The sequence below is a fragment of the Nannobrachium achirus genome (assembly GCF_963921795.1).
Source record: "Nannobrachium achirus genome assembly, chromosome: 8".
Taxonomy (NCBI): domain Eukaryota; kingdom Metazoa; phylum Chordata; class Actinopteri; order Myctophiformes; family Myctophidae; genus Nannobrachium; species Nannobrachium achirus.
In genome coordinates this window covers 13,193,042-13,206,156 of record NC_137817.1, presented here as the reverse complement: position 1 = coordinate 13,206,156, position 13,115 = coordinate 13,193,042, and the positions used below count along the sequence as shown (strand labels likewise).

Genomic DNA, 13,115 nt, shown 5'->3' with positions numbered 1-13,115 from the left:
GCCCATACATCCACACAGAAATATCCTATCTGATTGCATTAAACAACGTTAAACGATGCTAAACTCACTTTGCCACTCACTTTGCCACTCGATTTGCCACTCGATATGCCATTCACTTTATGCATGCGCATACCCTCTATAATAATGATATGACATTTTCATATCGCCCCTCCCTAGTATGTATGCACATGGCCGCATGATTGCGTGCGCCCACACAGCGCTTGCCATAGCCCACTAGGGACCGTCCTCCTGAGCATAGGGCTTGGGTTTCTGTGTGTTGCAGGTTTTATTTATTAGATTTGTTTTTCTGCTGAGCAGAGCCCAGTAAAAACCCCGGCAGCCTTGGGCCAGCTGACCACAGTAACTCCAGGCTTTTAATAACTTTTTTCCTAATTGACCATGATTCTGTGCGTCGTAAATTACACAGGGGGAGCCAGGGGAGAGAGAGAGAGAGTGGAGGCACCTTTTAAGCGCAGTGTAGAAAGATATAGCCAGTATGTTGTGAAAGCAGCAGCCTGGTGATGAGATCACGCCATGGCCCGCATGCTGGACTCTCCCCGGCCAGTTATAGCGTGCAGTACATTGCATGTTTTCATCAAAAATAATCAAGGTTTTATTGTTTGACTGCTGGGGCCAGAGTGTGACTCAGACACTTTCTTTCCTTTGCCCGCTCGACTCTTTTAATCATTCTTTCTTCCAATATTTTTTCTTTCTGTCCCTTCCTTCCTTCCTTCCTTCCCTCCCTCCTTGCTTCTATCAGCCATTCTTAATCCCTATTGGTCCGTTTGGCTCAGTGTTTACACAAGGCACGTGCACACATAGACATCTTGACATAGACATCTAGACAGCTTGAGACCCTGCCCTTTTATCCATCTGTAAAAAAGTGCCCTCTCCAGACCATGAATGCAGTTTTTACTATGGTGGAAGAAATTAAAATGCACTCTTTCCATGCCATACCTGAAGGCAACATTCAAGAGAATTGCCTCCAAACTCTCTTGAACTTGGATGCAGCATCTCATGCTGAAAGAATTGCCCTCTCTGTGTAGAAATCCATGCCGTACGCCACATCTCCATAATTTACTTGATTATGCTTAGTTCAGTGTGGTCTCAAGCACCGAAAATAGCCGACCTCCAAGCTCACAACGCGTCGCAGCGTGACACGTTGTGAGCTTGGAGGTCGGCTATTTTCGATAATTTCACCAAAAGGCTCTTTTAGAAATTGCAGCCCCTGCCTCTCCAACATTCTCTTCACGTCCTTGGTTTACACTATCACAGTTAAGAGAGAGAAGATAGACTGAGGACGGGCTTTCACTGCGTACACACGGTCAAATCCTCAGTGTTCCTTTACTCATTTATAACTCGCAGAGTGTGGGCAAATGCAGCCAAACGGACCCTGGCCTGAACTGCGTTTTGCACACGCTCTCCGAGTTACGTTCACACACTGAGTGAGAACTTGGTTCCATGTGTGTGTTAAATGATATTTTAAAATGTGTCATTGCAGGGCAGGTCTCCTGTACTGAGCTCATAAAGAGCTGATCTACTCATAGAGGCTGAGCTGCTCCAAGTTTCCTTACTGCTCTTGATTACATCAGCACATGCACTCATGATGCTCTCTCTCTCTCTCTCTCTCTCTCTCTCTCTCTCTCTCTCTCCTGCTCATTATTTCCCTCTACAGTCATGGTATCTCTCACTCAAGTTCCCTCTCTATCTTTGTCCACATATCGGTTGTTTCTTCTTAACTTTTTTTCTCTCTCTCTCTCCCTCTCTCTCTCTCCCTCTCTCCTCTCTCGCTCTCTCTCTCTCTCTCTCTCGCTTCTCTCGCTCTCTCTCTCTCTCGTTGCTGTTGGGCAGAAACCTCCATATTTCAACATTTTGTTAAAAAATGTTTTCTTAAATTAACGCCCTACAACATCAGACAAAAGTAGCAAAAATAGCCGATCTACAAGCTCACAATGCTTTTTCTTTTTACTTTTAAAGTGAAAGTTACGTCTTTGGGTGTTAGACACATATTTAACCAATGAAAAGCATTATAAATCATAACTACATTGGAACAAATTGGAAAACAGGTTCTTTCTTTTTTTCCATTTCCTGAGAAGTAACGGTTCTGGACTTCCACCCAACAGGCGACCATATAATTCAACTTCTCATTACTCTCTCTCCCATCTCTCTCTCTCTCTCGTCTCTCTCTCTCTCTCTCTCCTCTCTCCCATCTCTCTCTCTCTCTCTCTCTCTCTCTCTCTCTCTCTCTCTCTCTCTCTCTCTCTCCCATCTCTCTCTCTCTCTCTCTCTCTCTCTCTCTCTCTCGCTCTCTCCCCCCCTCTCTCTCTCTACCCACCCCCCCCTCTCCCTCGCTTTCTCTGTCTCCCCCCCTCTCCCCTGTCTCTCTCCGCTCTCTCCCCCCCCTCCCCCCCCACACCTCTCATAAGGCCTCTCCTCTGGAATAACAACACATGACATCAGCAACAGCTGCCTGGCTCAATAATGTGTGCATGTACACACAATGCATTTCTGTGAGTGCGAGTGCGAGTGTGTGTGTGTGTGTGTGTGTGTGTGTGTGTGTGTGTGTGTGTGTGTGTGTGTGTGTGTGTGTGTGTGTGTGTGTGTGTGTGCGCGTGCGTGTGTGCGTGCGTGCGTGCGTGCGTGTTTTGCTGGGGGGACGACTGTCGGTTGCTTGGGTAACCTAGCAGGATCAGTCGAGGGGTGAACCAAACACCATCCTAAAGTATGAGTCTTATGTTTTGTCAAACGCAATGGCGGTTATACAACCCCTAGATAATGCTGTATGACTGCTGCTAATGGACTTTGTCTAAAGAGAAGGCCTCTCCCCCTCCCTCCCTCCCTCCCTCCCTCCTGGCTCCCTCCCTCTCTCGTACACTCTCACTCCCAAAAATCAAGAAACCGTGTGGGTGCAGTAATCCTGGTCTCTATACTGCCTCCCCCTTGCCAGCCTTCCTTCCACTCGCTACGTCCAACTGGGGAAAATCCCCTGTGTCAGGTGAAAAGAAGCGACTTGGACTCCTCATGCATAGAAGGAAGCATGAGGTCAGTCCGTTGCTCTCCCCAGGTTGGCAGAGGGAGTGTCGCGCCCAGGATTGCATTAGATAATTGACACCAGGTGAAAAATGGGTTACAAAATCGTGGGACAAAAACTTGTGAGTTTGAATACAGTATGATGATGACATACATATGTGCTGGTCATTACAGTGTCCAATCAGAAACGGGACATGACAAACGGACGGAGGGGCGTACATAATACACATGGATAGTGTATCACATACTTATTTTCAGCTAGCGCCAGTGCGGCACTCAAAAATAATCAATACACTTTATTCTGTGTAAAATCAGTATACTTTGCACAGTAATTTTGTTGCATTCATGAACCACTTACCGCCTCTACACTTATTAAATTGGACCCGAGTTGGCTCTGTACTTGGATAACTTTTTCCCCCTCTACACCAAGATCTCGTACAAAAAAAGCTCACAATGTGACCCGTTGTGAGTTTGTAGATCACCTATTTTTAGCCAATGTTCCGCCAAGAATTTGGAGGCTGGGGTGGTTAGGGAGAGTGACAATATTGATTAACAAAAAAAAAAAAAAATAAAAGATTGCACAACTCTCTCTTTCTCTCTCCCTGAGTCTGTATGTCTCTCTGTCGTATAATCCATCTGCCTGTATAGGCAGTTTGCTCTGCTTTTGTCCCCACAGCTGGGACTGGTCGTTAAGCTATTAAAGTGTTTTAATTGGTTATTGAGGTTCCTCGCGGTCATTTCTATAGGCTTATTGGGGTGTCTGTCAATAAAGCCATCCATCTACCCGGCGACACAATGCTATTGGTCCACACACTGTCAGCACTTCCCAAAGGGCCTGTCACCATGGGAACGGAGGCAGGGGTGTCGCACCAAGTTTTGGGCCCCGGGTACAAGGATTCACTGCGAATGAATGAATGTTCTTCATAGGGGGAGGGGGCTTAACCCATTTAGACGCATTATAACGTTATTTTGTGCTTTAAATATTGAAAAATTACTATCTACTTTGAATATTTCAAATCCTTTTTTTGAAAAAACCTATGTTTCTATGTCAGTGGTGCTCAAACCTTTTCCTGTGAAGGACCCCCAAAATGATATGTATTTGGCCACATACCCCCATCTAAAAATATTTAGTTCCAGGGACCCCCCCAGAAGCAAAAATTGAGTTACAAATGTCGCTTAAAAAATACATATATTCAAAGATTTGCACACTTTTTCACGATATTTTCAAAATATTTTTTTCAATAGCTAAAGTATAAAATAGTTAAGGCCCCTCCACCTTGGGCCCTAGGAACTCAGTCCCACTTTACCCCCTTGTGACACCCCTGAACAGAGGCATTTAGGCATAGAATTAAAAAAAAAGACGTTGAAAGGGCACTTCCTACTCGATGACAGGCTATTGTTTGTGACATTAGGACACAACAAACATTTTCTGGACTGATATGTGGCCAGAACCTGTGTGTGACTGCATAGCCTGAAAGAACTTCAACTTAAGCCCAACAAAGTCATTATCCCACTTTTATTTTTTAGATTTTCTATAACGTTTGGGATTGTTGTTTAGCCCTAACAAAGTATATTGTCGCTTGTCGTGCACAAACCACGTGTCCAAATGAATCCAATGATTGTTCCAATGGATTCAATGTAGTTATTCTTCAGTCGCAAGCTGTTGTTGGTTAAGTATTTATATATAACCAGTATATAATATTTATAAAACCCAAAGACAGACAGACAAATAGAGATGCAAGGTTTTGTGTTTATCATTTAAAAAATTATTCAAACTAGTGAAAATAGCAGATCTACAAGCACACAACGCTTTGTGGTGCGAGGTGCTGTGTGCTTTTAGATCTGCTATTTTCACTAGTTTTGTGCGACAGTCTTGCATGATGAAGCAGGGCTTTACCTTACGAAAAAAACGTACAATTTGAAACTTGGAGCTACAAGGTTTTTGCAGGACAGCGACTATATATACTGCGTGGCATCCCACCCACACATTAGTTGCTGCTTCACAAATATGAAATGCTTCCTTTTTCAGATGGAAGCCAGCAGACAGTACACCCAACTTAACATGATAATAGGGAGCGGAGGATTTGTGGTTTTAGTCGGACTGAAGGCGAGTGCTTAACGCAAAGTGCCTGCTGCCACAAGAGGCCAATCGTTTAAACTAAAGTATCAGTCACACATTAGAGACCCTGGCAACATTCAGCCAACTATGTGTTTTTTGCCACGGTGACACGTCAGCTTCCAAGCCTCACGCACGGTGCCAAAGTTTATATTACTGAGCCTTCTTATTGGCAGATAAGGCGCTCCTACTGTGATATCTTTAATGGACAATTCACAGCCCCCATGTGGGACTTTCACACATTTCATAATATCAACACGCTTCGGTGTTTCCTTATTCATAAGCACTACGTAACACAAACATGTCCCTGCGTACAGTAGCCTATGTACAGTACCACAAAAATGCAGTCAAGTTAGTCAAATGACAGCTATTAGCACCAAATAGCATTCAATTACCTAATGACTGAGTACCGGTAGATCTCTTTTCGTAGTCAGTCGGCACTGGCACATTGCTGAGCTTGTAGATCTGCTCTTATAGGTGTATAAACCAGGGTTCCGAATGTTGAATTCAGGCCTCCAGGGCATCAGTCATGCACGTGTTTGCACTCGGACCCCTGAATAGTATACTGTACCGACTGTATACATAATGTGTGTCTTGGAGGGCTGTGTAGTAAAGAAACAAATCCCTACTGATTGATTGATTGATTGATTGATTGATTGATTGATTGATTGAATGAATGAAGTCAAAAGTTATGATAAAAGAAAACCACATTGTGGTCCTATGGCATCAGCATTCTCAAAATGTCTAAAATACTTTTGAGCAGATTATGCCTCATTCCATGGATAATTTCACAATGAAAAGGCACACTCATTTTCAGCAGGCGTCAGTCGAACGTCAAAGCAAATCGGGGTCGACTTGACTCCTTTTTTTTGCCCCTTCTCCGAATGCCTTTATAACCAGTTAAGACAACAAAGAGTCCATCCTCACATACAGTATAATAGGCGGCTAATCCATCAGATCAGATCAAAGGCAGCCCAGTTAACCTGGGCTTATCCACAGCCTAAGGAGATCTGTTTAATGAGCTTACATTAAACCACCCACCGCCGTCGCCCCAAGGTTAAGACTAGTGTTGGAGGTTAGCTTTCCATGATCATTGAAGCTTTTGACATTCTCTCTTAACTCTGTTGCTTGCTCTGTTTTTGGGACTATCCCATGGTGATAGTGATGGTGCATGGATGGGGTCATATCGTCGTTGTCGGGTGAAAACCTTGTATGTCCAAAACCGTTCGTTTTGCATTTTTCATCCTAAAAATGATTTAAACTAGTGAAAACAGCCGATCTACAAGCACGCAACGCCTCGCACCGTGAGGCGTTGTGTGCTTGTAGATCTGCTGTTTTCACTACTTTTCTGCAACGGCCTTGTACGATGAAGCAGGGCTTTACTTTGCGAAAAAAAACATACAAATTTGAAACTTGGAGATACGAGGTTTCCACCCGACGACGACGATATCCTGGAAGTGAACGTGGACCATAAAGCAAGGGAAGGAACATTGTGTACCTGAAATCACTCTCGTTCACTTGTTCAGTGTACTTGGCACAGCACTTTGGTTGCATTCATGAACCACTTACCGCCTCCACACTTAGTAAATTGGAACTGATTTGGCTCTCAGACTGTTGTACTTGGATCACTTTTTTCCCCTCTACACCAAAATCTCACAAACAAACAAAAGGTTCACAATGTGATGCGTTGTGAGTTTGTATTTTTGGCCAATGTTTCCCCAAGAATATGGATGCTGGGGTGGTTAAGGAGAGTAACAATATTGATTAACAAAAGAAAATAGCTCTCTCTCTCTCTCTCTCTCTCTCTCTCCCTTTGTCTGTATGTCTCTCTGTCAGATAAACCATCTGCCTGTATAGGCAGTTCGCTCATGATTTCGTCCCCACAGCTCATATTCTTCCTTATATTTTGTAACAGTAAACTCCATTGTAAGAAAGAATTTTCGAAATAATTGCTTCTTGGGGCTAGAGCAGAAGAACAAGTATCTCATCATCAGGCATGATTTTCACTCGAAAAGCGAGACTTCCGCATATGGCTGCACGAGTATAGTTCATGAGCACTGCTATCTGCAGCCTCCAGCCTACGTTGTGCCTCTCTCTCTGGCCATCAGGGAGAGGAGAGGAGAGGAGGAGAGCAGAGGAGGAAGGAGTGAGTCATGCTAGTTAGACCTCAATAAAAACAACTACCAGAGTCCACAGCCCTGTAGGACGATGAAGCCTGTTCTTGTCCTGAACAAACGGTGTTGATTCTCTTAGTATCTCTGGGAATCAGGGCGCCGGTCGACCCACTCTCGAGTTGGATATAGTCAGAAATTAGATTTTGTCTTGGCATCTTGAAACTTGATGCTCGAAAGTTCACTTTGTGGTTGTGTTTTGTATATTGACGGAGACCGTAATTTCTTTATTGCACAGGGAATACGACTTGGGGTTTGAATATGAAAGAAAATCTACTTCCTAGATTAATTAGCTTAATTGTTGACCAAAAAAAGCCAGAGATTAAAAGAAATAAGCAATTTCTGTTCAAACTATATACTCCTGGATGTATAAAGATTAGATGAGATTAGATGAGATGGACCATCTCTCTATTAATCCTGCAGGATATATTTTAAACAGGTATCTGCATGATCACAGATAACATTAATTGGAGGTAGAATATGTAGCTAATGAGTTAGCCGTGTGCTTGTCCTCCCTTTATGACCCATAATAACAACAGCGGCACTGATTCTACCTGTATCAGCAGGGGTGTCACACCAAATTATGGGCCCTGGGTACAAGGATTCACTCACATTTTGTGCTTTAACTGTTGAAAAATAGCAGATATACAAGCTGCGAGCTTGTAGGTCTGCTATTTCTGCAAAGTCTCTGAATATTTCAAATCCTTCTAAGGTTTTTTTATTTTTTAAAACCTACGTTTCTATGTCAGTGGTGCTCAAAATCTTTCATGTGAAGGACCTCCAAAATGATATGTATTTGGCCACGGACACCCATCTCAAAATATTTAGTTCCAAGGACCGCCCGTGAAGCAGAATTTGAGTTACAAATGTTTGCTTAAAAAGTACAAATATTCAAAGATGTACACACATTTTCACGACTTTTCAAAAATAGCAGATCTACAAGCTCGCTGTGAGCTTGTATATCTGCTATTTTTCAATAGCTAAAGTATAAAATAATTAAGGCCCCTCCACCTTGGGCCCTAGTAACCCAGTCCCACTCCCCCCCCCCCCCCCCCCCCACCCCCTTGTGACGCCCCTGTGTACCTGTTATACAGTACTTATTGAGTTATGCAGGAGCATTTTATGAACACATAATACAGGTCTCCGAGGAAACTCCAGATCTAACGTGGACCTCCTGACATGAATGTGGGACTTTTAACAACATGTTACGGATATGGCTTCCACAGCTGGCTGTGGGGAAATCAAAGTTACTGTGGAACATCTCACAACAGTAAAGATGTCAAAAGTGTAGTTTTACACTGGAAAATGTAAACACAAGTTGTTGCATTATGTAATGCAGAAATGAAAATGTGAACACATCCCCAAACACGGCCTCACGTAGGCATGCACGCGCACGCACACTCACACGCACACAAAGTGATAGCTTATGTCAGAGGGATCAGAGTAGGGAAGCGACTGCGGAAAAAAGTCTGTTCTCAACTACTTTCTGTAATCTGTAGAAAAAAGTTGTCTCCTACACGACTGGTTCACGCACGCACGCGAGCGCGCGCACATACGCACGCGCACACACACATGCACACAATGTAGAGCAGCTACTTCCACTATTTATAGTATATTTTGATTATATGGCACCTGTAATTTCTTTTGTATATTGAAGTTATTTGTCTGCCCTGCCCTGTGCAATTTCAGTTTACAAAGCTGTTGATATGTTCCAATGTCCAACACAGAACACACACACACACACACACACACACACACACACACACACACACACACACACACGCACACACGCACACACGCACACGCACACACACGCACACTACCCACAACGCATGCCAAGACAATGGCCTGGTAATCCTTGGGTCTGATTGGCCAAGTCCAGATTACCCAGAGGGCACCAGCTGTCGGTGGAGAGGCCCAGTTTTCTCAGTATAACCGCGGACACACTCCAACGGTCAGGGCCTCGCCACAATCCTCATTTTATTAGCTGGATAGTAAGTTAACCCAGGACACATGTGTGAACTCTGTCCTTGTATTATTTGGTGCATTCTATTTTATTTGTATTATTTATTTATATTTTTATATGATTGACTCTTGATTCTCCTCGTGGTATTAGCTTAAATGTAACATGAACGCCTTAGATTAGTCATGGTTTTGATAGCTTGACCTCAATAGTATATTCCCATTTTACATAGCATTGTCGTCGAGCGGAAACCTCGTATCTCCCAAGTTTCAAATGTATACGTTCTTTCGTAAAGTAAAGCCCTGCTTCATCATACAAGGCAGTCGCACAAAAGTAGTGACAGCCGATCTACAAGCACACAACGCCTCGCGGTGCGAGGCGTTGTGTGCTTGTAGATCGTCTGTTTTCACTAGTTTAAATCATTTTTAAAATGATAAATGCAAAACAAACGGTTTTGGACATACAAGAGTTTTCACCCGACAACGACGATAGAGTATGTATTGAGATCATTGGCAAACTAAATCTCAACCTCCTTTTACATCCGGTGTGATGCTTTACATTTCTTTCAAAGTACTCGATATATTAGACACTCAAAGACACCATAAAATGCTAATGTGATAACATAACTCTGCAACAGTACATAGCCCGTTAGCTCTATAACCTCATACTTAAAAATAGCCACGCTTATCTACACCTTCTCTCTCCTCTTTCAACCGCGCCGTCATGCGCCCGTTCGCCCCCCTTGTCCCCCTTTCCTGCCAGCGTTGTACCCTTCCATTCTTCCACACCTCCACTGCCCTTTAATTCATTCATTCCTCCTTCACCCCCCAGAATCGCTCTATCCCTCCCTCCGTCCTCCGTGGAGCCAAGGCCAGCCTCGCAGGCCGTATTGCACTGAGCCTGTGCAACAATGGAGGGAGGGATGGGGGGGGCATGCAGGAAGCACAGGCTGACAGACTGCTGAACTGAGATAAGAGCTGATGGGAGAAAACACCCTGTTCTCTGGAGCCAACAGGGGACAGAGACGGAGAGAGGAGGACAGGACAGGAGAGGAGAGGAGAGGGGGAAAGGGGGCGCAGAGAGAGAGAGAGAAGGGGGAAGGGATGGAAGAGGGATTGGAAGGGAGGGAGACGAGAGAGAGAGAGAGAGAGAGAGGAGAGATTGGTTGCTGAGAGCATCACGTAGAGAGACTGAGAGGCTTTAGGTTGGCCTAGTTTCTCCTCCATTACACCATCCATCCATCCCTCCATCCCTCCCTCCCTCCGTTCGTCCATCCATCTGTCTGTCTGCCTGCCAGTTTATCAGTCAGTCAGACGACATTGTTCCATTGCACCGCACTCAGTCAGCAGCACAGCAGCCCCTGATTTGTCGGCGACACGATGAGTTATGTCGGTGGGTTTAGAGGCGAGGCGCTCACACAGAGAGATACGCCAGCGATGATGTGTTTACTATGTAAATATGCTCAGGCCTGCCACCGCGGCTCTGAAGTGGATCAACAGAGAACCATTGATTGTGCTTGATTGAGCATCTGTGTATGGATAACTGTAACCAATACCAAGGCACCGGCTAAACACGCTGACCTAAACAAAACACACGCACGCACGCAAGCACGCACGCACGCACGCACGCACGCACGCACGCACGCACTCACGCACTTGTGGCTTCTCTTTGGAAAAACACACTGTAAAAAGCCCAGAGCGTTAAATTAACCCAAGAGAGTTCTCGAGAGTTAAATTAAAATGTCCAATGCTGTGTTTATATGTTGACCTAAACTCAGGTCACCCATTCTTTTCTTTTCTTTTTTTTCCCGGAGGCGATTGACCCTTTTACACCGGGATAAATCTTTGCAGCATAACGTGTTGTAGAATGCCGTGCATGCACACATGCTCTGCATAAACTGCAGAGCTATTCAGTGGAAATGACAGGAATGCATTTTATTTATGTGATGAAGGGACTAATTTCCTGATTGGAACACTTCCTGGAAACAGACATAAACTGCAAGGCTTTGAACAGATGTAGTGGAAATGAGCGAAACCCTCAACTATCATTGTCTTTAAATTTTTGACTTAGCTGAAAAATAATATGCTCTAGAATTGGGAGTATTAATTTAGCTCAAAGAGTCGTAACAGTTGATCTCTATCAGTGTCAGGCTATGTAATCCGGAACAAAAAGGTGGCTTGCAAACTCACTTTTCAGTGCTTACTCTGGGTTTAGACTGACCTGGAACCTGTCTGTTTCTCTCTCTCTGTGCAGGAACAACAGAGCGTGTGTGTCTGATCCAGGGCACGGTGGAGGCTTTGAACGGCGTCCATGACTTCATAGCAGAGAAGGTGCGGGAGATGCCTCAGAGCACCCAGAAGTCAGAGCCCGTCAGCATTCTGCAGCCCCAGACCACCGTCAACCCTGACCGCATCAAACAGGTGAGTCTGTCTGTCTGCAGGCCTCGCTGCCCACCGCTGCATCAGTGACACGTTATAGTCTGTCTGCCTGACACATGGCCTGTCTGTCTGTCATGTCTTTCTGCCCGTCGGTCTCTCCACTAATGCAGTGGTTCTCAACCTGTGGGTCGGGACCCACCAGGGGGGTCCCCAAATTATTATTATTTTTTTGTGTTGGGGGGGGTCCACAGATGATTAGCCTAATGTGCAATGTTGTTTTTTCACTCAACAGTAAACAAACCAACATGAAGTTTAAGTGTATAGGTATCTGCACATTTCTAAAGTGTCAATTTAAGGTCTAAACATTGGCCAAATTGTCAAATATTAGAGGCAGACATTTTGAAAATAGACAATCTACATGCTCACAAGTCACAACGCATGTAGATTGGCTATTTTCACAATAGAACCGTGATATACAAAAGGTAATACCTCAACTCTTAGTGCTCGTCAGGGTGGGGTGGTCCCCAGACTAGTTGAACTATGATTATATGGGGGGTCGCGGCCTGAAAAGGTTGAGTAATTGATTAATGCAGGGGTTCTGCATTAATGCATCAGCGACTTGCTAGTCTGTCTACCTGTAACTCCGCCTGTCTGTGTGTCAGTAAGTCTGTCTGTCTGCCCACCACGTGTCAGAAAGTCTGTCTGTCTGTCTGTCTGTACTGTATATCTGTCAGTCCGTTTGTCAGCCCACATGACATCATAGTGTCAAGTTTCCTGCTCCGGTCTCTCCTCCTTGGTTCTATGAAACCCTCCAAACAATAAACAGGCTACTCCTCCAGTTCCTCTGCACGTATTTGTTTTTGACCGACGCTTGTGTAAGCACTGTTTGTGTCCACACGTGTGCGAGTGGGTGAGCGCAGTTAACGTGTGCAAGTGTGCATGTTTATTTTCGTGTGTGCGTGTCCGTGTGTGTATGCGCGCGCGCGCGTGTGTGTGTGAGTGCGTGTGCTGCCAGTTGGGCCTCAGATAAGAGGGTATGAGGGTGAGGGAGAGGGCATTGGCCGTTGGAATAACAGAGCGTTGTGTGTGTCCCTGTGGTTGGGCTGAAGATGCCATGATTTTCTGTTTGAGTGCAGCTGGATGAGGCGAGGGTCTGGCAGGGTTACTTACAGCCATGTAAACACAGGAAAGAGGAGAGGAGAAGAGAGGAGACATGACGTGTCTGAAAGCAAGGAAGAAAGAAAGAAAGAAAGAAAGAAAGAAAGAAAGAAAGGAGGAGCGGTTTAGAGTAGGGATGGGACGATATGCGATATTATCATTTATCGTGATTAAAAACACCTATGATAATCGTATCGCAGAGATTTAATTTATCGTGATATCGTCCTCCGTCATGCACTGGGTTAGGGTCATCAGTTCACCTTTTATTTGCCGAGCTGCATATCCGGTACCACTTAAAC

At 44.7% G+C, this 13,115-nt stretch overlaps 1 protein-coding gene across 5 annotated transcripts in view; it reads left to right on the top strand.

The window, feature by feature from the left end:
* nova2 (NOVA alternative splicing regulator 2) overlaps positions 1 to 13,115 on the top strand; it is a gene marked incomplete at both ends in the record, with an annotated part of 96,738 nt that overhangs the window by 64,412 nt on the left and 19,211 nt on the right. For 4 of the 5 annotated variants that reach the window (XM_080731217.1, XM_080731215.1, XM_080731213.1 and 1 more), the window contains one exon: positions 11,534 to 11,700. In XM_080731217.1, coding sequence (XP_080587343.1) covers positions 11,534 to 11,700 — 167 coding nt within the window. Of the gene's footprint in view, positions 1 to 11,525; positions 11,701 to 13,115 lie in introns of all 5 variants that reach the window. The other variant, XM_080731214.1, reaches the window with a different exon arrangement.